This window comes from Pagrus major, chromosome 15 (assembly GCF_040436345.1).
Source record: "Pagrus major chromosome 15, Pma_NU_1.0".
Taxonomy (NCBI): domain Eukaryota; kingdom Metazoa; phylum Chordata; class Actinopteri; order Spariformes; family Sparidae; genus Pagrus; species Pagrus major.
Window position 1 is genome coordinate 24896248 of NC_133229.1, and position 27706 is coordinate 24923953.

Here is a 27706-nt window from a genome sequence, read left to right on the forward strand (position 1 = left end):
AGAGTGGCCTATTTACAGTAAAAATCCTCCTCGCTGCACTTAAAATGCTGCCACGATAGTTGTCAGTGATTGCGTTTCTTCTTGTGTTTGTTGTTTTTAGTGATTCCACCAGTTAACATTGTAGAAGAGACAGCCCAGTGAGCAAAAAGTGGTCTAGATCATGTCTTTTAGACGTCACTAGCCATGTTTCCATCCAAAGTGATTCGCATTACTGGGCAATGCGCATTAAAAGAAATTCGAATCATGTGTGTTTCCATCAAAAGAACGGACTTTGGTGAAAACTACAAATTCGCGCGAGTTTTCTAATAATACTGACCTTCGCTGCTGCTGTTTATCATCGTCGACAGCGATGTAACACTCGGCCTCTGCCCAAGGATGTCGTCCATCTCTTTGAAATATTTAAACTTTGTTTTCGACCCCGAGCCACTTCGGCTCAGCATCCGTTTTTCTGCCATGTACTTTTGTTTGAGGCTTTTCCACTTGTTTCTGCAGGCCGTCCATGGTTTATCGAACCCCAATTGAAGCATTTCCCCACACAGTTCTTGATATATGGTGGCGTTTCTTTGGTGTTTGCTGTCCAGGATCGCTATGATGTTTTTTTCTTTTACCAGTCTTAACAAACTTAGTACCTCATCCTCCGTCCACAGAAATCTTGTATCCGCCATGTTGTTTGTTGTTTTCTGAGTGACCCGCAAACACCGGAAGCAGTCGGGGTGAAAGTGCGCTACGTCACTCTTGATTCGCATACAGCTGTTTCCATCCCATTCGAATCAACCAAAACCCGGCCATAGCGAGCGTATTTCATTTTGTGCGAATCAGGGGATTTTAATGCGAATCACGGCGTTTCCATCACCATTTTCCCGATGCGATACATCTAGATGCGCATCTAAACAGCTGATGGAAACGCACCTATTGATGGACATCCAAGACGTCTAAAAGACGTCCTCTGGGGAGCCAGAATGAAAGTTTTTTATATGTCTTTTCTGGACGTTGTATAGACGTTTATATGGCCATGGGAAGATGCATACACTGTCTCTTGGCCATGCTGTCTCTCCACCCCAAATGGCATCTTTTTTCATTGGTCTTTTTTCAGTGTTTCTTATCAACTGATTATGGGCTAGCTAGACGTCTTTTGTCAATGTCGTTTATCGGCTAATTCTGGCTGTCAGTGGACGTCCAGATCATGGCCTGGCCTGGCGGACATGATATCAACCTGTTTTGGACGTCCACAGACGTTGCCTTTTCAGTGGGAGAGGACCAATGTCTACATCCACAGTAATAGACCAGAATGCACACAACTGCAACAAGGCAAACATCTGAGATCACTGATGATCCGTCCTAGGGCGCTAGGGTGCCAGCCCGCCTATCTCAACATGAAGAAGTATCATATTGACTCTTTTTTTCTTTTTTAATTAGTAATTTAAATGTTAGATTGTCAGTCAAATGTATAATCCGCTGCAGAGATGTAGATTGAAAATGGTTCACGTTGTCTTAAGTTAGTGATAGGTGGCAAATGTCCCGCCCAGGGTGCAAAAATCTTTTCCCATTGATCTGGTTGTTGGTCCTCACCAGGTGTGACAGGTGAGGTGTGAAAGCACCCTCAAAGCATTTCTTTTAGTTTAGTTTGACACTAGAAGGCTGTTTTCAACCTGGTCCAAAAACTGTGACAGATTGATAAAAGTTGTTTATTTTAGAGGCTATTGTGTATGTTGTGCATTCCTGATTTCTTTTGCAGCCTTTACCATCCTATCAGCCAGTTTTAGAAGTACAATTTGAATAACAACATTACCTTCAAATGAAACCTGTTTCACTGAAATAAGTCAACCGGACTGTTATCAGAGAAAGCCACTCCTGGCAAGAGGATCAGCGGGGTATAGTGGCTGGGAGATTTCAGAGGCTGCTCCTTGGAAATCTATACTGCTGAGCTCAGGAGCTAAAGTTTACCTTTGGTGTGGTTATTTGAACTCCTTGCCCCCAAACAGCCAAGCAAAACATCTCATCTGAAAGATGTTTTTATTTTTGTGGTGTTGTGTTCTAAAGGTTCTTCGTGCCTCAAAGGGAACTCGGCTGTTTATTTTTGCATTTTCTGTGAAACACCGAGTGTTGTTTAGAGAGCGAGCAGGCTGCTCAAGTCTGCAGAGGTGACGTTAATGTGTCGGCGGTGTTTTTTCCAACAGATGCAGATTTGACCTTTCACTGCTTTGGTGTTTACTGGTGGTCAAACAAATATATAAATCAAAGGTGTTACCTAGGAAATCACTCACCACATTCATCATGCCTGTGACGGTCTAATCTGAATTCCTCCCTCTCCTCTTCTGTTCTCTCTTAAGGTTCAACATCTTCATTAATCGTCACTCCACGGCACTGGTGGATTGGACGTCAACATGGGCCGCTGGGATCACTCCTCTCTCCTGTCCCCTGGCCTGAGGCTAGCAGTTGTCACAGCGATTCTCCTCCTCAAGCTCCATCCCTCATTGGCCGGCGCTCCTCCTGACCATAGTTTGGGTGGCTCTGTTTCAGCGGTGGCCACAAATAAAACTGAATGCAGCAAGCCTGAACAGTGTGAAAAGGGGGTGATCCTACCTATTTGGGAGCCCCGAAACCCATCATTTGGTGACAAGGTGGCCCGGGCAACAGTTTACTTTGTGGCTTTGGTCTACATGTTCCTGGGTGTGTCAATAATTGCAGATCGTTTCATGGCTTCAATAGAGGTCATCACATCACAGGAAAAGGAGATCACCATCAAGAAACCCAATGGCGAAACCACCACCACCACTGTTCGGATCTGGAATGAGACTGTCTCCAATCTCACCCTCATGGCTCTGGGCTCTTCAGCTCCTGAAATCCTGCTGTCCGTCATTGAAGTCATAGGTCATGGGTTCCATGCTGGCTCGCTGGGCCCCTCCACTATCGTGGGTTCTGCTGCGTTCAACATGTTTGTCATCATCGGGCTTTGCGTGTACGTCGTGCCCGATGGCGAGACGAGGAAGGTCAAGCACCTCCGCGTCTTCTTCGTCACAGCCACCTGGAGTATCTTCGCTTACATTTGGCTCTACCTGATCCTGTCCGTGATCTCGCCTGGCGTTGTGCAGGTGTGGGAGGGGCTGCTCACGTTCTTCTTCTTCCCCATCTGTGTGTTGTTCGCCTGGGTGGCGGACCGCCGGCTGCTGTTCTACAAGTATGTGTACAAGCGCTACCGCACTGGCAAGCAGCGTGGCATGATTATCGAGACAGAGGGAGATCGTCCACTTCCTTCCAAGGTATGAATTAACACTACAACTATGGGCTTATCTCAACTTATTCTGTGATCCATCCTCCATCCACGTTTTGTAATCCTCCTGACAAAACCAACCAACAAACCAACAGACATGGAGGAAAACTTAACCTCTTCGGCTGAGATAATTAAAATTATGATAATTGTATTTATGGACCAAGTCTAATCTAAGGTTTGAATTTCTGAAGATAAAATTTCTTCATTAGTGTTTTAGAAATAATTTAACAGACATGTCGGGAACTCTCTCTTTTCCAGAGGCATATCAGTTAGAGAGCAGCCAAGTAGAAATTAATTAAGTTGTCCTCATCCAAACACAGGGTAGAAAAAACAAAGGAGCAGATAAGGGGCTCTATGTAGGCGGAAATGGGTTCTTGAGTAATGTATATCTGAAACAATTATCTATATTATTAAATGGAATCCTGCCAAGGTAACCTCATCTCATGAAGCATATTACTGCAAACACACACACCACAACACAAGTATTGTCACTTTTAATTTGACTACTATCTGGTACTTTGTGTGATGTAACATTCAACACATTGCACAAATCTAATTTAATTCCGAGTTTTACGGTTTTGGGTACATTTATTCACAACTCAGTTAATTTAGTCTCACGTTATCTCTGACTTTCATTTCTCTCATTTTTTGATGAGATCATTAAGAGTCTGTGCTCCAGTAGTACTTGAAGAGCATTTCAAGTTTTGGGCTAAAAGAAATCATTGAATCAAACCCAACAGTGTCCCTGAGGGGGGAAGCCTAATAATTTAGATTTAAATTGCCATCTTTCTTGAAGAGCCAAAGGACATTTCATCAATAAAACTTTACTCAAAGAAAACAAGCTGTCAGTTAACAACAGAATGACCTCTTCACTCCGAGAGGAACAGATGGCTTACATTTTGTTAAGATGTCTAATAAAAACTGATGATAGTGTCTCCTTGTAGTCACAATAATGTGGGTTGTTTTGAAAAACAAATAATCTCTCAGAAAGAGTCAACTTTTGACCTCAGCTGAGTTGAATCCTCCCAAGATGAATCTCTACCAACAAATATTTGAATTAGTGTAGAATCTGTAGGCAAGGGACAGGATTTTATAATTAGAAGTGTTGTGGTATCCGTTTGTAGTCGGTGCAGCTCAGCAAAACACAATGGCCAGAGGGCAATCTCAGAAACTAACTGCTATCTTAGCTTTTTATTACCTTTTTAACTGTGTAATTGGCTACTTCTGAAACAATGTGGTCGTCGATGTTGTCTCTCAACTCCAACCCCATTCTCACATTTCAATAAATAACTATAAATAATGACCAGAGTGTGGAAGAGAAAGTCTTGGTCAATATATCTGTTATCCGGATATTGGCTGATGTGTGTTCTGAGATTGTCTCAAGCTAAACTCTATGGTAAAAACAAAACAGATTATTCTTTAACATATTAAAAATCTTGAAACTGATCACAGGCTTAAACTTTAAAGGTTCAATTTGTAAAATTGTTGAGAGTCATTCCCAACTCATCAAATACTGATGGGTACTGCTTTGGGTTGGTAGGTCAGACTGGAGCTCGGCCCAAAGCGTCAGTATTTGACGAGTTGGAAATCAACGATATTACAAATTGGACCTTAAAACCTTAATAGTAGGAAAACGTGTTGAATGCAAGGTGCGCAATATGCTTTAAGAAAACCAGGGAATGCACCATTGAGTCCGGTTCTGCTCGAGGTTTCTGCCTGTTAAAAGGCAGTTATTTCTCGCTAATGCTGCCAAATGCTTGCTCATGGGGGAAATGTTGGGTCTCTGTAAATAAATTAATCAAGGAGTATGGTCTAGACCTGCTCCATTTGGAAAATGTCATGAGATGACTTTTGTTGTGAATAGGTGCTATACAAATAAAGATTGATTGACTGATTGATTGATTGATTGACCTGTAACTTAGGATAGGACTTACCTTCACCAAGAAACTATACATTTCTGCCTACTGATTAAACTGCATTCTTTTCCGTTAAAAGGTGGACATTGAGATGGATGGGAAGATGCTGAACTCTCACGGTGTTGACTTCCTGGATGGTCCGCTGGGTTTGGATATTAATGAGAAGGATCTGGACGAGGAGGAGACCCGCAGAGACATGGCCAAGATCCTGAAGGAGCTCAAACAGAAACACCCTGACAAAGAGGTGGGTAACAAAGTCAATAAAACACTGTCAGAAAAACACCATCACACCACTGCTGCTTCTGCTGGGGTTGTTTTTCTCACTGTTGTTTACTTTGATGGGAAACGAAATGACAGAATAAGCAGCAGCAGATGACGCACTTTCTATTTGCCTCCATTATTACAGTGATTAAGGTGATGAGTGCAGCACAAGGTATCATTACAACCTCTCAGATTAATTTGATAATGGTACTTCTAAAATAAGGAAATTGCAAAGGAAAGTGAACACCCATTAAATCAATATGTAAATCAAAAAATAAAAACAAATACTCAAATCCTTTGACATTGGAAGTCTGGCTGGCTGTCTTTCCGGAAAATCTTATGGTATCTGCTGTACTTATGACATCAGGTAGTTATAAGATATTACATCTGTGTACTCGGGCAGATTGTCAGAATGATAATGAATATAAGCAGATTAGAGTAAGTTCCTCAAAGTATAATTGTTTCTCATGAAGATAGCAGCGGAACTGGACTAAAAGAAACATTTCCTCATTTTGTTTTTCAACCACTTTATTTGTCTTTGCAGTCCTCTGATTTTGCAAAAACAATGATATATTGTCGTCGTCAAATATGGCTTGAAGATATTTGCTCAGTGCTCATCTTATTCCTTGGACAAGGTTTAACACTAAAGAGCATAATGGAAGCTGCAAGCGCAAAGACAAGCTGCTGAAATGGCAACTCTTTTATATGCATGAGAGCCTCCTCAAATAGGTTTTTACGCTTTTGCCCTCATCTCTATATGGATTAACAATGAGGCTGATTAACCTGTTGTCCAAAACAAGCAGGAGCAATACATTAACATCAAGTGCTTTGACATTGCTGGTCTTACATCTTATACTGTCAGTAGGGCTACTAAAATAATAGTTGTTGTGGATACCAAAGCTCATAAAATGGTATTTCTTTCCCCTCTACATCTTCATTTTGCTTTGGATCCTGAAATGGATTCTGGTGCCACCATTTTGTTGGCTGTCCACACAGTGAGGGAGATGAATGAAACTGCTCCTGGTGACTCTTAGTGAATCTGTATGTTACTTACAACAAAACTTTGTTGGAGGCAAAAGCTCCACTTAGGAGACATTCGCCAGAATAAATGTCGGCAATGTACGTTACGAAACTTAAAAACGTGAAGCTTTACATTTCTTTATGTGCAGGGTTACATTTTCTTTGTGCTTATGCTCTGGTTTGATTTGGGCACAAAATACTTGGTTAGGGTTAGGAAAACATCATGTTTTAGCTTAAAATGCATGTTTTGGTTGCTACAAACATGGCTGGAGATGTCCAGATGTCTCGCTAAAGTCACCCCATTTTGTTGCCACATACACAGTTGGATTGGTCCCTTCTTCTCGTCAAAAATATACGTTTTTTTGTCTCTGCAGTCACAAGCATTGCCAGGCTTTTCTCATTGTCTGGTTGATTTGTTAATCCAGTGGTTACATTTTGTGTATGTAATACATCAGAGCAGTTATTTAGATCAGAGATGAAACTCTTGAAATGAAGTATGTTTCGGATCCTTAACATCACCAACTTCAGTTCCACCCAGAGAGGCATTAATTAGCTCAGTTGTAGAAGTAATTCACTGATCTCCTCCAATAATTTGCTGATAAGAGAGGGATACTTGTGGGGCGAGGAAAAAATGGAAAAGAAGGAACAGTGGAAAAAAAACCTTGGGATCGACCCAGGAATTCAGAGCAGTTCTCAAGGATATCCAAGTAGGATGGATAAGTGCTGTCATGTGAGCATGGACCTGGATCCTCTCATTGAAGGAGGACCTCTCTTCTTGTGAAATTACCAAGCTGTTCATGTTTCATTGGGCACATCATGTACCGCTGTGTAAGACCTCACGAAGACTTCAATAATCTGATAATTATTTCTCAGTATAACTCAATTACAGAAGTTGTTGATGGAAATTTCACTGCTTTTTTCTGTATGACTCATTGTAAGATCTCTGGTCTTTGACTGATTCTAAAGTTGGATTCAGCCACATGACACACCATCGAATCACATTTATTCAGACAAGCTACTTGAACTCTAATGATTCAGCCAGACATGCCGTTTTTTTTTAACAATGTTCTCTTATTTATGCAGATGAATTGACAGAGTAGACATTCTTTCCCACAATAGAAGATATATCATCAGCTGTCTGGGTGTCTAGATTTATTGTGGAACTGCCATGTCCACTGACCACGCTGAAGAAAACATTTTACCCTGTTTTTATGTACCTTCATGTTTTTCTGTTACCAGGTGGAACAACTCATTGAGCTTGCCAACTACCAAGTCCTGAGCCAGCAGCAGAAGAGCCGTGCTTTCTATCGATGCCAGGCCACCCGGCTGATGACAGGTGCTGGCAACATCCTGAAGAAACACGCAGCCGATCAGGCACGAAAGGCCGTCAGCATGCACGAGGTTCGCTCTGATGTTGGTGATAACGACCCCATCTCGAAGATCCTCTTTGAGCCCGGTTCTTACCAGTGCCTTGAGAATTGCGGCACAGTGGCGGTGAACGTGTTGCGACGTGGTGGCGATTTGGGCAAAACGGTTTCTGTGGAGTATCGGACGGAAGACGGCACGGCCAACGCTGGCTCGGACTACGAGTTCACTGAAGGCGTGGTGGTCTTCAAGCCTGGTGAGACACTGAAGGAGATCCGTGTGGGTATCATTGATGATGACATCTTTGAAGAGGATGAAAACTTCCTGATTCACCTTTCCAATGTCAAGGTGTTGACATCAGAAGGCGAGGAGCCCGAGGAATGCGAGTCAGCTAATCACGTCGACTCAGTGGCGTGTCTCGGCATACCCTCCACAGCGACCGTTACCATCTTTGACGACGACCACGCCGGTATCTTTACGTTTGAGGAGCCTGTATGCCATGTGAGCGAGAGTGTTGGCACCATGGAGGTGAAGGTGCTGAGAACGTCGGGGGCTCGCGGCGTGGTCATGCTGCCGTACAAGACGGTGGAGGGAACAGCACGAGGCGGCGGGGAGGACTTCGAAGACAGTCATGGTGTGCTGGAATTTCAGAACGACGAAATCTTGTGAGTAACCTGAAAACTGATTCATACTGATAACTGTTAAATGTATTTATGCAGATATTTATGAGCTTCACTGTCATTTTCTGCATGTTTTTCTTGATTATTTTTCACGCTCTTTGTCAGTGTGATGTTCAAATGTTATTGCTGGGGATGTGAGAAAGTGCGGGTGTGAGTGTGATGTGGTGGTCACGATGAGCGGCGAGGCGGACTGCTCATTGGGGGACTCTGCAAAATCAACAATTCCCCAACCCTTGATACCTTGTATCCTCTACTTTGACACATTCAATCTCTTCTTTTGTCTTCATCAGTCTGTTCCTTCCTCTTTACTCTGGATTCTGCTGCTGTCTTTTATAGGTTTTTATTGATTCCTATAATCTGTATTGCTGTAGAGTCAGCACAGTAGGTTTAGCTGTAAGTCACATGAGCCTAGAAGCTGCGAAACTGGGCTGTCTGTTGGATGGTAACAGTTTGAATTGTAAGTAGACAGAATGTCAGGACATGGAGATTGAATGAGAAGTGATGAGGTGTCCTTAAGCAAGGCATTTAATGGAAAACCAGGAGGTGCTGGTTGCTGGAAACAGGACATTAATTAAATTAGCAGCAGGGAATCAGGGGCATGCTATGAAGGAGCATCCATCTAGTCAACTTAATTTGGATACACAAAGGCTTTTAAAGAAAATGCCAGTTGCCCTTTTAGGTGGCTTTATACTGTGTGAGAACATCCCAGAGCAACCACTCACGCAGCCAGCTCGAGGCTTTTCTGTTGTCATTCCTGTGTGAAAAGAACTTAATACTCCATTTAAGGATCCCTGCTGTGAAATGCCGCAGCTTGAGTTCAAGGCTGCTCTTAGCCAAACGAAGAGGCCTTATTATCTGATGGTGACTCACGGTGAGGTCCGTGATTGCTATTTGACCACGTTTCAGGAGGCCTTTTACCACAGTGGTGATTTTGCTCACAGCCAGCTGCTGTACTCTTCATCCTGACCCACTCACACCGTGGGGAATTAGCTAGCAGCTCCAGCTACCAGCCAAATGTTTGTACAATGCTGTGCACTCTGGCTTGGTACCAAACCTGATTTCAAAGTCCTCTTTTGTTCTTTGACTCTTTTATTGTGACAACTATTGCTGTGAATACATAGGCCTACTTGTGTGCCTTTGTTTGTTTAATTGGTCATTACTCAACTGTAGCTGCTAATATGGTAGACTGACTCAAAAGTTGACTCAGTAGTTGACTCAGATGTTGACAGAATTGTAGACTTGATAAGGAATGGGTTCAAAATAACAGCATCCGTTAAATGTTGATAATTAGAATACTTTCTTGTATGTTAAATTGTTTTTAGCGTGTTAAAGGTAAATTTAAGCTTGTAGACATCAAGCTCGCAGTATCATTGTGTTGCACCTGTTGTGGCTGCTGTTGATCCAGTGTTGTAATGACCACCGTCAGATGGATTCCTGTGTTGATGTGTTTGGTTGTGTGTTGTTACCATGCAACATTTCAAATGCTGCTGTCAATGTTGCTCTTTTTCTGTGAAGCTGAAATGTTTTTTAACCTGCTTCGACATGCACACACATATATGCACACACGTAGAGCTAATTCCCATTCTTTTTCTCTAACACACATGGCAGGGTGGGTGTGTTCACAATGTCAACACAAATTACTGTTTGCAGTAAAGCCTTCCCATGGTGGCCTGTAGGCCTGTTGGGCTCGTAGCTTTAGTGAGACTATAATAAACATCACGGCTTTAGCAGTTGGTCTTTTTACTATTTGGACCATGTGCTGGTTTTTGGGAGTTGTAAGCAGGCTTGGAGAATGCATTGGGCCATTTGGACCAACTTAATTTCACATAATATTGGCTACATGAATATCTTTTTCAAACTCAAGTCTCTCATAGTACTAATCCATTGACCTTCTCACCCACCCTGTCCCTCCATGGCTGCTTGAATGACTTGTATTCTTTACTGATGGATCAGACCACTTTCTTGAGCTTCTTAAAATCAAATTTACTACATTAGTTTTGGGATTATTATCCATACCAAGGAGGTTAAGTTTCACCCATGTCCATTTCTTTGTTTGTTGGTCAGTGTGCGCTCTACATGAGTGCCATCTTTTTTATGTTATGATCCCATAGTCCCAAGCCTTAAAGGTTTCTGTTATTTCTGTATACTTGCTCACTTTCCACCATTGGCTGATTTGCACTCATAACTGTCGTTGGAGAGGCGATCTGTCTTCTACCATTTTTATCTTTTTGTCATAAGATCTTTGGGAGGGAAATGTTTCTTGAGCCAGGCTGGAAACTGCTGTTGCCGCTGTGGCCCCTTTAAAGTCAGAGATATTGAATGTAACATGAAAGAACAGAAATAAACAAGTCTTAACTTGGTTTAGATATGCCGAGTAGAAGAGATGTAGAGCTCCAGCTTTTTTGCTGGAACGTATCAGTTGTTAGCTGCGATAGATTGCCTTGGAAACCAAGTTTGCTTACAGTGCTTGTTTGGAAATGTTCAGATTGTTTGTGAGGAAGAAGGGTTGTAATGACATGAAACAAAGCGCGCTGTCATAATGAATGAATGGCAGTGATGCTGTCCTAGTAACAGTAGTCTAAAACTCACTCCCTTTCTTCTGTTTTTGGTCAGATTTGAAGCAGATGTCTGCAGGGCTGGCTCTCTCAGCCTGTGGCAGACTACATAGTTTCCATAGCGTATAGCTCTTACAGCCAGGACTAAGTGGGTTTTAATAACACTTTGTCCAAATCAAATGATGGACTGTCCTTCCGGCTATCATGGTTACTGTGTGTGTATTCTCATGTGTATGTGTGTGTTTCCTAGGGAAAAGACCCAGAGGTGGAGCACTATGGATATAAACTACTAGTGGCTGAAATGAAAAGCATTTAAACTATGATTACATGAACGTTGGAAAGGGGACATTCCTACCAAAAAAATAGAAGTGGTGATTCCCACGCAGCGTCCTTCAACCACTTAATCTCTAACGAAGCCTCTAAATCATCTCTGTTGAATGTTTTATGTGATCTTAAATAGTTCAAAATAGTAGACATTTCTCAAATAGTAGCCTAATTATATTGATATAAATAGACCATGGTGATATTTTTTGGTGTTTTAACCTACAAATCACGGGTGCATTGAAATGCAAAATGATACTGGTTGCCATCCTTTAGTGGTATACAGTAATGTACTATATATATATAGGATAGGAAAATGCTTCTGGGGTAAGATTTTACACTACCGGAAGATGGTTGTGTTGTTGACATACTATACTGCAAGCAAAGTAAACAAACATATAACTTTTAGCCCAAATACACAGTAAAGAGTATTCGCTAAGTAAACTGCCACATGGCATAGCATTTATAGCCTAAACTAATTAGCGGTGCTTGTCCCAAGATAGGATAGAAAATATGAATTCCCATAGAAATACACAGTGTATGTCATCAATGTGCCACCAGGGCCCTGAGTGTGTCCCTACAGGGAAAAGCAGAGGACATTTTTACTGCAGAAAAAGGAATTACAAAATAGCTGATCTAAATTGGACTTGCTCCGGGCTAATTCTACCCTGATTCTGTTTCTCAGAGAGAGAGAAAGGGAGAGATGGAGGGTACACTTATAGATAAACGACTGTGAATGGAGGCAGTGATGGGAGGGAGGAGGGACAGCAGAGAATGATGAAGTGGACAGAGAGGGGAGCGAGGGAGAGAGAAAAGTTTAGACCTCTTAAAAGTTTTGGACTTTTTTCCTTATTTACCGTCTCTGCTTTTTTTTTTCCCATTTCACCTCCCCCCATATCCCCTTACATTTCTCTTTCTCTTCGTCCACGAGGGGCCCTGTGCAATTTGTCTCCAGAATAGTTTTCGAGGTCTCGCTGGCGCGCTCTTTGAAAGATCGAAAGGTGTGTGTGTGGGAGAGGGAGATGAAGGGAGTGAGAGAAATGGGGAGACCGCACAGACAACTCCACAGCACTCAGCGGTGTCAAATTATCTTGGTTTCTGTCTTCAATGCAGTGTGTCACTGAAAATACCAGCTCAGTCCTACATGGTTGAGTCTATGAGAGTGTGTGTGGGTGTGTGTGTGGGTGTACTCTGCTATCCACCTTGTGGTGTAATGCACCGATACGGACGGCAGCTTTTGACAGGCATATTCAACAACTGTCTTTAAAAATGACGCTGCTATTTAGTGTTATTATTAGCTGATACCATTAGAACTAATGCTACCTCAACTACTACTTATGCTCCTAAACTAACTAAGAATTGCATAAATTGATGTTATGGTAAGTTATGTAGCCAATATGACTTGATTTAATGTTGCATGTTTGTCAGCCTTCTTGAAATGATGACTGTCCAGAGGAAATGTCTTTAGGTTGCTGCAGGATTGATGTATTTTGATAGGCTAACCCAGAAGTTAGCATTTATCTCTAATGACAACTGAATGATTTTATGTCCTCTCAGAAAAACAAAAGGTTTTAATCTCAATATTGGACTAAATAACCGAAACCTTTCTCCACTATAGTGTTCACACTACAAACTAGCATCATCATATCTGTCACATGATGAGCAGTTTTATCCAGAGCACCTTCCAGCACCCTGAGTGGCTCTACTTTTATTATAGATGGTCCTGATGGAATTACCAGACCACTTAATAAAAAATAGGTCAGCAATTCAACTTCTTTTTTCCGTAGCTGTTGCATTAAAACTGTATTTTTAGACAGAGAGAAGGACGGCCAGGTTTAATAAGTCCAGTGTCATGTCGGTTAGCAAAATGTACAATCACCTCACGCTGTAGGGTTCATTAGTTATCAATGAGGCAGAGTTTCCGGGGCAACGAGCCCATGTTTCACACATACAGGCACATTAAGGTCAAAACAGAGCATGCAGGTGGGTGCACACAAATAGACCCATATGAACACACACGTGCAAACTGATACAGGTACTTGCACACGACATGCACAAACCAGAACACACCTGCACCTGTATTTGCTATAACTTGGTTTTGACTTTTACTCTGTAACTTTTTGACCCCCTTAGGTAGTAAATACATGGATCGCACACACACACACACAAATACACACAAACACAGAGCCAATTATGCAATTTCCATAAACAGGCAGCCAGTGGAGAATCATGGTAGAGTCGGGAATCAAATTAGGCTCCCTCCTACACTGAACACACTCACACACACACTCAAACACACACACACTTAAACGCACACAGAGCAGACTGGAACTTCACACTCCAATAACCAGCACAGATTGGCCTTTTGAGATGCATGCTTCAGAACCATAGGAATGTGGGTTGTGTGTACTTGCAATCATACATTTTTTTGCATATGGGCGAGCATGCTTTTTTAAAAAAATGTTGTCATCATGCAGCTAGAAGTTGATTTTCGTTTATTTTAAAACTGAAATGACATTTTGTTCTTTCGCAGGGTTCATTATAATCAGGCTTCACTCCTTAAGTTTCCCAGTAGGGCTCATGGTTTCCTTGGTTGAGTGGTTTGTAAAAGTATTCAAACTCCATTTTTAATACGTCAGCTTGACCAATTTATGACTGCTGATTACATGAATATGCACCATTTCTCTGTATTTCTCTATAGTGGGAAATACTTTTCCCAAATCTAAGTGGTAACATCTCATCCACCTTTCCTCATTTTTAACAAACAGCTTTTATTATTGTCGCTGAAAACTGACTGTTAAGAGCAGCCAGAGTTTGTAAGTGTTTTTTGTTGGATATTGAATTATACTAGTTGAATTAATTACATTTTCTGTCTTTAAAAATTGATCAGCAGTGTTTTTTTTTAATAGAGCCAGGCTGAGGTTTACTGATTATCTAACTGTGACTGCAGCCAACAAATGAGTCTTTCACCCCATTTACACCTGGTAAAATGCGATCTGTATTCAGACACGTAACCCAGAAAAAACACGTCAATGCGAGGTGTAAATGTGTCATGATCGGAGCATGAGCAGATCTGGCTGACTATGTGCTGGCATCTGTATAAAACAAAACATTGTTTTAGCAAACATAAAATTCCAGGCAAGCAAGCAAGAAGGCTAAAAGAGACAGGCCTCTAATTAACTTACTGGTTTTATATCTATCTTACATGCCATGAAAGTGCCAAAAGATGGGGCTGATTTGCTGCCAGCTCTGCAGGACCAAGATCTGATCTCAATGAAGATAAGAAGAACCCATTCAACATACCACATGCAAGCGCAAAGGCAAGATTGGATCGTTTATTATCTGGATGATGTAGATCTCGTTTAGTCTTCAGCGTTTATGGGTCTCTCTCCTGGAAAGTATTCAGCGTGTTGCAAACACAGATAAAGAAGTGTGAAGAATGAGAGTTTCAAGAGAAGCCAGCTCATTTTCTCACCTCCGCACAGCTGACAAATCGCGACTTTAGGTGGCTGTGATAGCTGGATGCACTCGACACAAGTGTGACGTCATAAAGGCCTGGAGGAAACGGGTTTCAACCATCCGACAGGCACTTCGGTTCACACAGTGATGACTGAAGCACGTTCGAAGCCTTTTAAATCCTAAACGTCAATCTCACAAAGACCCACGCAAACGCTAAAAACATCCTACACGTAACATCCGACTCCACCGGAAAAAATCTAATGTTTTGATATAATTGTGTGTATACAAACAGTAACGAAAAAATAATTTCAGCCAAAACACATACTGTACAATCAAATACTCCTTCGCACACTCATATCAGTTAGGCATTAGATGGTAATGAGCCTTGATGAGGTTGCAGGTCATGATCGGCACACGTACACACTCCATCCTTCTGTGACAGCAGTATCATTAGCAGAAAAACACTGAATTAATTAGCAGAGGAAGATAACAAGTGTTGTGGGAGAGCCACATTTATAATGGACAGATGATTAAAACTGTGTGAGTGGGTCTGTGTTTGTACGTGTTTTGCATTGATTTGCATTTGTTTCAATAAATTCTTCTGTGGCAGCGCACGATGAGGCAAGCGTAAACTAATATCCGCTCAAAGCTTTTTTTCTCCCCACATTTACCTTCAATTAGCAGACCGACACAAACACACAGATGAGGAGCGAAGGTTGTGTTCCCGTGTTACATTGTTACAACATCTCTTGCGGCAGGAGACCCGCACCTGTTACTGTTTGTGTGTTTTTTTTGACTAAGAGCATGAAAACAACTGTGCTTTACTGCAAAAAAACAATTAAAGGAACAGTTCACCCGGCAATGAGAATTCAGTCGTTATCTTCTCACCCCCATGCAGATGGAAACTCAGGTGAAGTTTCATAGTCCACAAAATATTTCTGGAGCTTCACAGCAAAACACTGTGTCAGCATTGTCCTAAGCAACTGACGTAGATAGGGACTTGTGAAAAAACTACAAAAGCAAAAAAATGAAATGGCTCCATACAGCAAGAAAGATGCCTTTATCTTAGCAGCTACATTGAAGAACAACAACATATTTTTAAATAAATTTGGGAACTCTGAGCTTCTAGAGATTTAAGATTATGCTGAATGAAGTGTACGGAGCCATTTTATGCTGTTTTTGTTTGTTTCCGTTTTAAAAAAGGCCCCCATCTACTTCATTTGTTTAATCTAGAGTAGTTAATGACTTAATTTGGATTTCTGGGTGAATCTGTCCTTTAAGATGCAACTCTGATGGTCAAATAACCATTTTAGTATTCTCGTAACATTTCCAGGTAACACCTTGAAAAAGTTCTGTTCTTGCTTTGCTTAGACTTCACACACTTAAATTATTCATACGTATTAATTGTAGGCACGGGACGATATTATCCACATAATCATCACGATATGCTTCAAACCCTTAAAACGGCTCTAAAACATACTGGAATCACTTTTACCTTCCATTTTTTTAAGGAACAAATGCTTTTATTATTATTTTATTATTATTATTATTATTTATATCGATTATCCTGATAATTTAAATTTACGACGATCAACTTGAGTGTTTTTATCGCAATCCACAATAAAATCTTTACTTGTCCCATCTCTGATTAACTTAAAAGATCAATAAATCAAATTGATAATGAAAATGAGAGCTACAGCTACAGAGACAGTGAAGAAACATGAGAGAGTAGAGACTAACATCACGTCTTGGGATTTCCTCATCAAGCTTTTATTTCAGGCAGCCTGCCGAGACTTTTCTCATGAAGTAGAGTGCAATCAATGTTTCGAAATCCCCTGTCAGGATCATTAAGTAATTGTTTGTTTTATTTCTTTTGTTGAGTTATTTCACTGTATAATACACTAAATTGGTGCCAGCCCCCGTTGCTCGAACAGAACATTGATTTAATCTTCATTTTAAATGGACGAGACCGCGTTGTGCCATTTTTCAGTTGTGTGAGAATTAGCCTATTCATTCTTCTTTACTCCAGCGGATAACAGGATAAAAGGGGAGGAGGGAGAGAGGAAGAGGAGAGAAGAAGGGAGGGCAGGTCAGCAGCTTGACAAATGAGGCCTAACCAGCTGCCTCCACAAAACACCATCGCCTTGACAACCGCTGGGATGGCAGGAGAGAGAGCGAGAGAGGGCAAAAAGAGAGAATGAGAAACAGCCGGAGAAGGGATGCAGAGGGGACGAGTGATAAAAGGCATGAGAGTGTGAGAGAGGGTGGTCCGGTGTAGAGGGATGGAGAGGAGGAGAGAGATATATAGACACAGAGACCAGATGGGAAACTGTATCTGCTCGTTACTTGTTCTTCTTGCTGCCAGATGTGTCCTCTGATTATGTAAATTGTTCGCAGTTACTGATTTTGATCTATCAGTGTGAGCAAGAGGGCACGAGTCATTTCGCAATAATGCGTGAGAATGCTTATCGCTGCTTATCGCTACTTGACGCATTGTTAAAGTAGCACCACATGACATTTTGTAATAGTCAAATTCAAAGGAAAGGAAGTCGCAGTTCCTTCCACACTCTTTGATTCACAGGTGACGTCTTGGGAAATGCAGAGCGAAAACATGACGCTAACTTCCAACTTGTTCACCATCCCATTCACTGATTTAGCTCCCATTCAGGGTTATCCCATTATACAGCCACACCCATTTCTCAGTGACGGCTCGGTTTACAATTCCTCCGCACAGCTTGGGAATTCAGCCCCCTGAAACCAGTACGGGCGGTTGAACCAGCTGAGGGCAGATTTTTCTTTTTGTCTTTGACGTCTGACTTTGTAGCTGGGAGCTGTGAATCTTGCTCACTAAGGCTTTCAGGGAGGAAGGTGGGACTGCCGGATAACAAAGCCTTGTGTTTAAATCTCAGAGGGAGAACAAAAGGCTGAAAGGTCCGCATGTGCTCAAACAAACACACATTGAAAGTCAGTGCTGTTCTTCAAGGCTTTTATTGTGAAAAGCCAAAAGATAAAGCTTTATCTCACATCAGAAGATGTTTGACTTATAGGATTATTCAACAAGGATTGACTCTGCTTTGTTTCATTTTACGGGACCAGAATCAATGATTCAACGATCACTTGTCTTGATGCTTTGTTTTCTTTATTAATGTCGGGATTTTAAGATATAACATGTAACATTTCTCAACCCAATCACCAAAGTAAATGTTAGCTCAGTACATTTTTGCAAACCACAGATAAGTTAAAGTTTCTTTATGTTGCAACTTAATGTTTGTTTAGGTTGGATTATCTAATTTTTTCTTGTCACAGTGATGTACTTAGATCTACCCACATAAACCATTTGGTTAGGGTTAGGAAAACGTCAAGGTTTGGCTTAAAATACCTTTTTACCACTTTGCTGGCCTTGATCACAGATGGAGATGTTAGCTGGTGTGAAGAATAGCTGGGTTTGGTCGCCACAGAAACAGCTGGTCCCCAGGTGTCCTTAAAATTATCCAGTGGTGTGACTCAGTGTCTTCTAATAACGTCACCACCATCCCCTCCACCTCCTGATGTGAAAGTCAGCTAATAAACATATATTGTGAAAGTGTCGACTGGGCTGGATTTCTGCATTAAAATGTTGAATAATGAATAAACAGTTGTTACATATTTTGTTGAGCTGTGTACTTACATTATGCTTAATGTCTCCAACTATATTCCAACCCCAAGAAATCATGAATTTTTCAAGGTAATGTTGCATTTCATTCGGTTTCCTGTAGGAAGTCGGCAAATGAGACTTAATAAGGTGAATAAACGACCGGTCCTCATTAGAAAAACAACCATATACATAGGTCAACTGTGCCAACAGCAAAGTACGAAGTCAGGTGAAAGGCAGATATCAAACACAGTAATCTACTGGCGGACCCACAAAGATCTAATCTGATCATGAGATCAAATGTCCAGATTTAGAAATGTTTTATTGCCAAGAACTAAAACTTATTTTTTCTTATTATTGTCTTGATTCAAACCTGTGGCGTCTCCGTATGTACAGCACGGCTCTTTGCCTGGTGCTACAAGGGAAGCGCTTTAATAACAGTGCTGGCGTATTCCCCGGCCTGTCTGCCTGTCTGCCCTAAGTAGTTTTAATGGATGACTACGAGCAGGCTAATACTATTATGCTGATGTTAATTTTTTGGCGAGCAGGGCCTGTGATATTGGAACTGAATCTCACCGGGTTATTTATCCTCAGCGGTAGTCACACAGACACTGCAGAGGCAGGAAGACAGCCAAATATGTGTCTGTGTGTGCGTGTGTGAGTATGAAATTGGCAGGTCAAGTGAAACAGATGTACCATTATTGCTTATGCCCTGGATTATTTCAATTGCATGTGTTAATTGTCTTATGTTAAGAGTTCTGCTACCTGAAACCTGATACTTTGCTGAAGACACAGGTCAGGTCGTGTTCATGTGTGGTTATTTTTGGGTTGTGTGTCATGTTTTTCAACTAGGACACAATGGCCGGCGGGAAAACAGAGCAGACTGACAGGAGCGTAGCTTGTGTGTTAGCTTGGTGAGCTAATGGTCAGTGAAGGATATGAAGATGCAGGGAGAAACACACTAAAACCCAACATATCTATGTCGTATGACTTCTGATGATGACAGGCCTCCAGAAAATGAGGAACAAACTTCAGAGAGAAGGTTAATCACTGATTTATTTTTTATCAACAGGTTGTTTGTCCCTCAAATTTGGATGGGAAAGGCTCCTGTTCATCAGTCTCATCAGCAATATTTGGTGGGACACAATATTATCAGCCCTGTCAATGTCGTTAACCTACTTTCTGTGGTCTTTCATTTTCTGGATGCGTTTCTTCATCAGAAGTCCTACAATGAAGTTGGTTTGGGTTTAAGTGTGCTTCTCCATGTATCTCCCATAGACTTCAATACAGCTGACACCACAGTCTGACACCAAAACGAGATTCAGTGACGTAATGACCCGTCCTTCTTTTTTAGCTTCTTTGAAACAAAAAGTTGATGAAGAGATTCCCTCCCAAAATCCCCAGTAATCCTGGGAAGGCTACAACATGACCTCATATGACCACTTAGCTTTCACGCCTCATCAAAGTTTTGCTGTGGATTAGACTAGTTGAACTGTCAGGTTCAGAAAGAAACAAGTTCAGGGTTTACCAGCCATGTTTATCAGTCCAATTTTGATGAAAAAGTAAAGCTATTCCAACAAGTATCATGGGAAAAAACTTTCTGTGTGCCCAAAGTAAGCACATATCTTTCTCTTTACCTTAAAATATTACATTGGGTCAGGTCTCAGTCGGGTCGGGACCTGGAGATGTTGATAAATGCTGGCTTCACGTCTCAGTTTTATGCCAGTTCAGACTCTTACTGAGTTAGTTGAACTATATTTGAGTGAGAAAGACTTCATCCTCTACAACAAACTCTAGTGTGTTAGTGCATGTTTTCAATTTGCTCATTAACACCTGTTCCGCATGCAGCACACACCGGCTTTACTTGTTCTTTCCCCCCTCGTCCTCTCTTCTCGGCATGCCCTTCTATTAGTGCAGTGTTGCTGCGGGTAACCGCAGCAATGGCTGGTGCAGTATGCGGTCAAACGCTGCCAGTTGTAGTAAAAGCTCAGACCATTTCACGCTCTGCTGGCCCCCTCTTTCTATCTCTCTCTTTCTCTCTGCTGCCTTTTTGTACCGCACCGACAGAGTGAAGAGGAGAGAGGGAGGGAGAGAGAGAAATCAATGAATGTAAAGAAAAAGTGGACTGATAAAGGAAAGACCACAGAGCGATGAATGGAGGAGAGAGAGGTGGAAAAAAGGGAAGGAGACTAGCAGAGGACAAAGAGAGAAATAAAGATGAAGAGAGCCACAGAGCAGCAGTATATGTTTCTGTATTTTTTCATCTTCACTCCCTCTTCTCCACCTACAATCTATTGGGCTCCCTATCTATTCATCTTTAGCATCTATGCTAAAGACAATATGTACTAATGAGACATGGATTGAGACAATATGTGACCCATTTCATTTCAGTCATATTGTCAAAAATAAATGAATCAATAAACATGCTCCTATGTTTGGTTTGTCACCAGAGGCTGTATTTGCTGTGCAGAGCAGCAGCAAGAATGTTTTTCAGACACCACAGCGCTCCTAAAATCAATGAAATTATGCAAATTTTGTCAATAATATCAAGTTAATGTTTATTTTGCTTATGTTAAGTAGCTCTGCTCTGGTTAGGCTTAGGCACAAGAACCACTTGGTTAGGGTTAGAAAAAACATCATGTTTGGCAGCCATCAAAAATGTAATTTTTTTGTTGCCCCAAATATGGCAGGAAATTGTCCCAAGGTGTCCTTATTCGTCACACTTACAGATGTTTAAGTGCTGTGGTCCCTTATCAAACACATCCAGTGGTTTCTCATGGACAAACCTGTAACTCTGTCCTTGTTCCCTCCACATCCTGATGTGAAAAAACATGCATGTGAAAGTAATATGATGATGATACAGTACGTAGCCTCTGACACGTACAAATGTGAACGTATCAGTGTTTTCAGAAACGTTAACTGCCAACTTTTTGTCCTGGCGACTGGAAGGTCGGCAACTTCGATCCAAATTGATGGACTGATGAAAATGACTACTTGTCCAATAGCTTGGTTTTGATTAAATACCTGCAAACCTAATGGCAATCGCTAATCAGCAAATAATAGCATGCTAACACGCTAAATCAAGATGTTACGCTAGTAAATTTCTACCTTCCTCCGTTCTTTTCCCGTGTTGCACAGGAAAGAGAGTAACTGAACAAATCTGCTTTGTACTTTAATAAGCTATTCTCTTCTCACTCTATCTCCTTCTTCACCTCGCTCCATCCTTCTCCCTCACTGTGACAAACACAGACATCGGCTTGCAGTGAGATCCAGCAACACAAATCAGTCTGCCACAACATAATCACACATGATAGCTGATGGATTGGACCTCTCACCTGGGATTCTGCTCCGTCTGTCTTTGTATCATAGGGGATCTAGAAGGATTTCTCATCCGACTCTTCCTTCACGCACCTCCTGTGACCATTTTATGTTTACAGCATGTTACCATAGCCAGCAGAGTATCAGTCAGTTAGCCACAAGGGGAACTTTTTCCAAAAAAGGATGAGACTGGTGTTTGGCCACTTTGGACTAATGCTGGCACAGATGTGGAAGATGATGTAAGAAGTCCAGTGTTTGGACAGATGTGATACACGACTGTAGAGGGGCTGTTACACTGAGGGGAAAGAAAATGACTGAGTTAGCACTTAGGTAGAACGACCGATATGTATTCAGTATCCTTGTAAGGTGAGTTGAAAGAAAATTGCATCAACACACTTAAAGACAAATCAATGTCTCAACCATAGACTGTGGAAATGTTGAAATTCAAGGCATATAATTAGGCATTTTAATTGTAATTAGTGATCTGAAGTGAGCACTCTTACGTTAAAACCACTTCCTGCTACTACTTTTTCAATGCTCTAATCTGGCATATAGTATTGGACTACTCTGACCAATCCTTGGCTTGTAGGAAAAGTAAGTGTTTAAATTCTCACCCCTGAAGGCCTGTGAAACAGCCTGTTTGGGAAGGTAGATGATAACACCATGATAAAATGTGTTGCCACTGGCCTAAAGGTTCGGAGGAGTTGCTTTGTATTTGGTAGATCGCCAGGTCAAATCCCCAAATGAGCAATGTGACAATGTGGGCGGGTGAGTTGTCAACATCTATCGGTGAGGTTCCTCCTTTAGTAATTAGTCTCCCATGTGTCCAGCAGCAGAGGCCTGCAGGTGTCTCGGGAGGCTCCGCATGTGAATTTGCAAAAATGTACATCATCGTTGTCGTGGGAAAGCAGCCGTGTCCTGCGTGTGCTTGAATATATAAGGTTAAGGAAATCTGTTTAGGGAATCCTCAGGTACGTTTAGTTTGTGTTTATATTGTTTTCTTTTCTCAAACATGCGTTATAAATTAAATATTTAACATTTCAGCTTTTCTCTCATTGCTCCCATTGAACCAAACCTCTTTTGTTTCTGATTTCACTCAGGCTGCTGAGGGAATATTCTGTTAATGAGAGCAGCAGAGAAATGCACAGTGACGCTAATGAGCCACAGGCTTGTGGAAAGTGAGGCAAAAAAAGTCTGCACACTCGAGACAACATTGTATACGGAGCCATTAGTCATACTAACAGTCTCAACACGGCGACGTGGAACTTTTATTTTTTATTTGTTTAATAAATAATTCAGTTGGACCTCTTATTGTTTTGCTAGCCATCAGCATTTCGCTCAAGTAGATGATATCTCGTTATCATGTTTACCCGAGAATCTGAATGTGTATTTTATTAGCAGTTAATGTTTGTGCATGTGTGTCATTTGTAAGCAGTAATTTGGCTACTCATTCGCCAGAATAAATGTTGGCAAAGTTTGTTTCAGCTAACCCCAGATACCACAAATAAAACTTTACATTTCTTTATTTGTGACAATGGTGTGCTAATGGTCTGGTTAGGTTTAGGCACAAAAACCACTTGGTGTTAGGGTTCAGAAAATATGTTTTGGTTTTAAATACCTGTATTGGTCTCCACAAACACAGCTGGAGATGTCCCGAGGGCTCGTTACAAACCAACACGTTCTCAGTGGCCTTAAGCTTCAAACTTTGGTGCTCCACCTAATCCTCGCTTTAAAGCCAAGGGCTATCGACCGGCCTGCTGTGTTCGATGCATCGGGAATGAAAATGGGCTGAAAACACTCACAAACATGACTGAAGATGTCACAACCTCCCATCGAAAAAATTTTGTCACACTTAAAACTGTTGAAATTCCATGGTCCGTTGTTAAAAAACATCCAGTAGTTTTATGCTTACAGATGTTGAAACACAGTCTTGAACTGTGGTCATTGGCTTGGCAACCTTAACACTTTACTCTACCACTATCCCCTCCATCCCCTGATATTAAAGTCATGTCATAAACATGTGATGGATCAAACCGTTTTAAAGTCGTCAAGTCTTTCTGTGCCGATCTGGATATTCTGACTTTCTGCTGGATGACACGTTCTGTATGCAAATCCCATGACGCACACATGCAGACACATATGTATTAAATCTCTATCCTCGCTGTTGAGCTGCTGGCATTTCCCCCCTCTGTGACGTGTTTTTGTGGACACATCTTGACAAACAGGTGAACAAAGCAGCGGTAGCAGAGTGAAGTACGACGTCGGGGGGGACGAACTGCGAGGAGAGCCGAGAGCTGCGATAACCAAGTGGAAGTTAAACTGATTTGTGGTGCTTAGTGGCCTGATTCACTGCAATGGATTTGATGCAAGAGAGTGAGTCCTGCCTGGAGCTTTGCTGAGGATGTATGTGATAGCAGTCACACTGGGGGATAGCGACACACACACACACACACACACACACACACACACAATCCCTGTACTTCTGATTGCTGCATTGGTTGCTGCATGGAGAGATAGACACTCACAACAAGTGCCACGTTCCCTGTTGGACAGTGAAGAACACACACACTCACACACACACACACACACACACACACACACTCGCTGCAGCAGCTGCAGTGTAAGCTAATCTGTACGAGCTTCAGCGTGCAGAATCCCTGGCTTACAGAGATCTGATACCGATTCATCTGTCTCTCTTTTTCATCTCTTTCTCTCCCTCTGTCTCTCTGTAGTGTTCAAAGCTGCAAATATATTACATCCACACGCTCCCTCAATGAAACAGGCTGATCAGGAGAATCCAGGCTCTGATCTTTGATTGATTTCACCTATTAAATCCACTTCACATCATGAGCGGGGGATTTAGGTGAAGGGGAGGAGGCAGCTTAGATATTTTTAAAGCTGCGAGAAACCAAAATCTGCGATTGTGTCTTTGTGTTGCCTTTTACGATTTAAAACCCCAGGTCGCAAGTGGGCACAGCGCTATTTCCATTTGCCGTGGAAGGATCTGTGTGGTCTGCATTTGAGGAAAAAGCAGTTTGGAAGAAAGGGTGCTGTATATCAATCGCGGATTGCAGTTTTAAGAAGCAATATCCCTTGACGGTGGAAAGGCCTTGTCATGCCTCTAGATGAATTTTCCACGTAATCTATGATGACATGATGTCCTGGCTTGCAGGGGACGATGTCTGGATTTGATGCTTAGTCACTGGCTTCGACAGCTGGTAGGATACACAGATCAGTCACAGTGTCCTTTTTTGTCTCTTATGTGTCCTTTTTCACAACTTTTGCAGTCACTCATGAACGTCTCAGGTTGTGTAGTTTGAGGTTTTAACTGTTGATCGAAGATATTAAAACCCATGAAGGAGTATGTGGGCAGGCTCGTCCTTTAAACCTGCATGTTCTTTTTTCTTCTTCTACACATGTTTCGAAGGCATGTAGGTGTGCCAAAGCGTCTTTTTTCCAAATTACCAGCAGCCATGCATGACTCAGATTCCGGTCTCTCTCCGCTCTCTCTCTCCCACTGCACACAACAACACAATCTGGCCGCTGCAGGCGCCAAGCTACCTATGGCTTTATTCAAAAACATTAAAATGTCATGATGAACTGGAAAACAAGCTTTCCGTAAGACTGCAGTTTCCAATTTAATAAACTGTTCACATGAAAAGATTGTAAGATGTTCATTGTGTGATAAGAAGTGAGTGATGATGTGTGTGTTTTTGAGGGTGGCTGAGAGTCAAAGGAGCCAAAGAAATCATTGGACTTGTAACAAAACGTCTGGTGACCTCACACAGATGTGCTGTGATAAGGCCACCACTGGACGGCTGCTTCCTGCCACTCTGGCTTCCATTTGGCTTGAAGCCGCCAATAAGCACATCAATGACTTTGACAAAAAGCTTGAATTGCAAATAAGGCAATGTAATAGGCCATCAGCCACATGCAAACATTTTGCCTCCTACATAACCAGGTGAAGGCAATCCCAGAAAGAGATCAGCCCTGGTTAAAACATCTTAAAATCTTGGGATCTGAAATGTCAACATTTTGGAAGATACACTTATTTGCTTTCTTGCAGAGAACGAGTTGAGAAGATTGATATCACTCTCATGTCCGGACTGTAATTCAACACCGTCGCCAGAATAAATGTTGCCAGTGTATAGTACTGCAATTTTACAATTCTTAATGTTGCAACTTTACGTTTCTTTAGGCTCAAAATTCAACTGTTTCTTGTGATAGTCTGGTTAGTTTTAGGCACAAACAACACTTGTTTTATTCCTAGGTCTCTTTAAAGTGGTTCCAAATGTTAAAATGCCATTTCAAACTGCAATTAGTGGCTTGGCAGCCTTCTCGCTCAACGTCTTTACAGTTGTTTTCTAGTGACTGTGTGAACAATGGAAAATTTCCAGTTGTGTTTGTTGAGACTGAAACCGGATATTTTCACGGGGAAGTCGGCCCATGTCCAGCCTTGTTTGTGGCATGTATTTTAACCCAAACTAAGATGTTTTCCTAACCCTAACCAAGTGCTTTTTGTGCCTAAACCTAAGCATAAGCACTGCATTGACATGACAATAGAAAAATAAAAAAATTTACCTCAACATTTGTAAAGTTATGAAGCTATAGCCAGCAGCCGGTTAGCTTTCTTAATACTTGAAACAGGACGGAAAAGCTAGCCAAAATCAGAAGAAAGCAAAATAAAGTATTTCACAAATTGTCTAACTATTGCTTTAACTACCCCCCTCTCATAAAAATAAAGAGGATAAAGAGAGCATTCAAACACATTCGACACATAAAAATGATTACAGCCAATGTGGCACTTTGAGACCTTTTGGCCACAGAGTCCTGTGTCACATCTGTGTGTTGTGATGTGGCACTGACAGCTTTTCTCTGACATTGCTGTTCGCCTCGAGCTGGTCTTCAAACTGCAAAGTGTACAAAAGCCTGTAGACAAATTTTGTGTGCATGTATGTCCAACACACTGGCTGAAGCTATGTTTAGCTTTCTGTCACGAACTTGCTTCTAGCTGAAGTTCACTGGCAGCAAACATCCCCACATATAGATAATTCATCTTGCAGAGAGTAAAAGTGGGAACCTGTTAAATCAAATTAACACTACCAGCTTTAACACTGACCTGATGTGTGAGAGAGAGACTTAGCATGTAGCATGATCGTGTATGCACGGTCTATAAATATGTGAGCCTGTGTGCTTAAATGTGTGCGTACAGTGAGTTTGTGTATGTATAAGATGGTATGTGCTCATAATATGCAACAGATAAATTATACATAATTCGTTAATGTCAGTATGGGTCCTGTGGGATCCAACCCCACTGAGTTCTCCCGCGATCCCAGGAATTAGAGTATAATTTGGGAATTCCAGCTGGGAACTGACTTGCAGCTTTTCCCGACCTGGAATATCATAGTAGAGACTCAGCGAGGAGGGATTTAGTGCGTGCACGCGTTTGAGCTCCTTGGTTATCCGATGGTGTGGTTATCACAGGAATTGAACCGAAGCTTAGACTTTATAATTTCTCCTCCGTGCTATACATGTGTTCATACACACTTCTGGGGGTTTAACCTCAGCAGTGAGGCAAAGAGTTTGAATCTGAATGTAAAGGCACGTTATCTTAACAAGCTAGTTTCAATTAAGTCATAGTTTTCTTAAAACAAATATGTGGCAGGACTATAGGCTCTATACTGCTCTTAAGTTAGTTAATTGTAGGGCTGCAAGATTAATTGGAATACAACCAAAAGTGCAATATCCAAAATCACAAAAAGCTGCAATTTGTTAATTGAAATATGTATAAAAACATCATTATATTAAGAATTAAGATAATGCCCTGGCCTACAAATCTTGGTTCCAGATCTAAGAACATGTTTCTTTGGTTCAAACCCAAACAACATCATCATGATTTGAATAGCTTT

At 41.6% G+C, this 27706-nt stretch overlaps 1 protein-coding gene across 15 annotated transcripts in view; it reads left to right on the forward strand.

Moving 5' to 3' along the window:
* The first annotated feature begins 2384 nt into the window (after positions 1-2384).
* Positions 2385-27706, forward strand: part of slc8a1b (solute carrier family 8 member 1b) — a 129536-nt gene continuing 104214 nt past the window's right edge. For 7 of the 15 annotated variants that reach the window (XM_073481951.1, XM_073481954.1, XM_073481956.1 and 4 more), the window contains exons 1-3: positions 2544-3260; positions 5279-5431; positions 7708-8498. In XM_073481951.1, the coding sequence (XP_073338052.1) occupies positions 2661-3260; positions 5279-5431; positions 7708-8498 (1544 nt within the window). In that variant the 5' untranslated portion in view covers positions 2544-2660. Of the gene's footprint in view, positions 3261-5266; positions 5432-7707; positions 8499-27706 lie in introns of all 15 variants that reach the window. The other 8 variants (XM_073481950.1, XM_073481945.1, XM_073481948.1 and 5 more) reach the window with 2 other exon arrangements.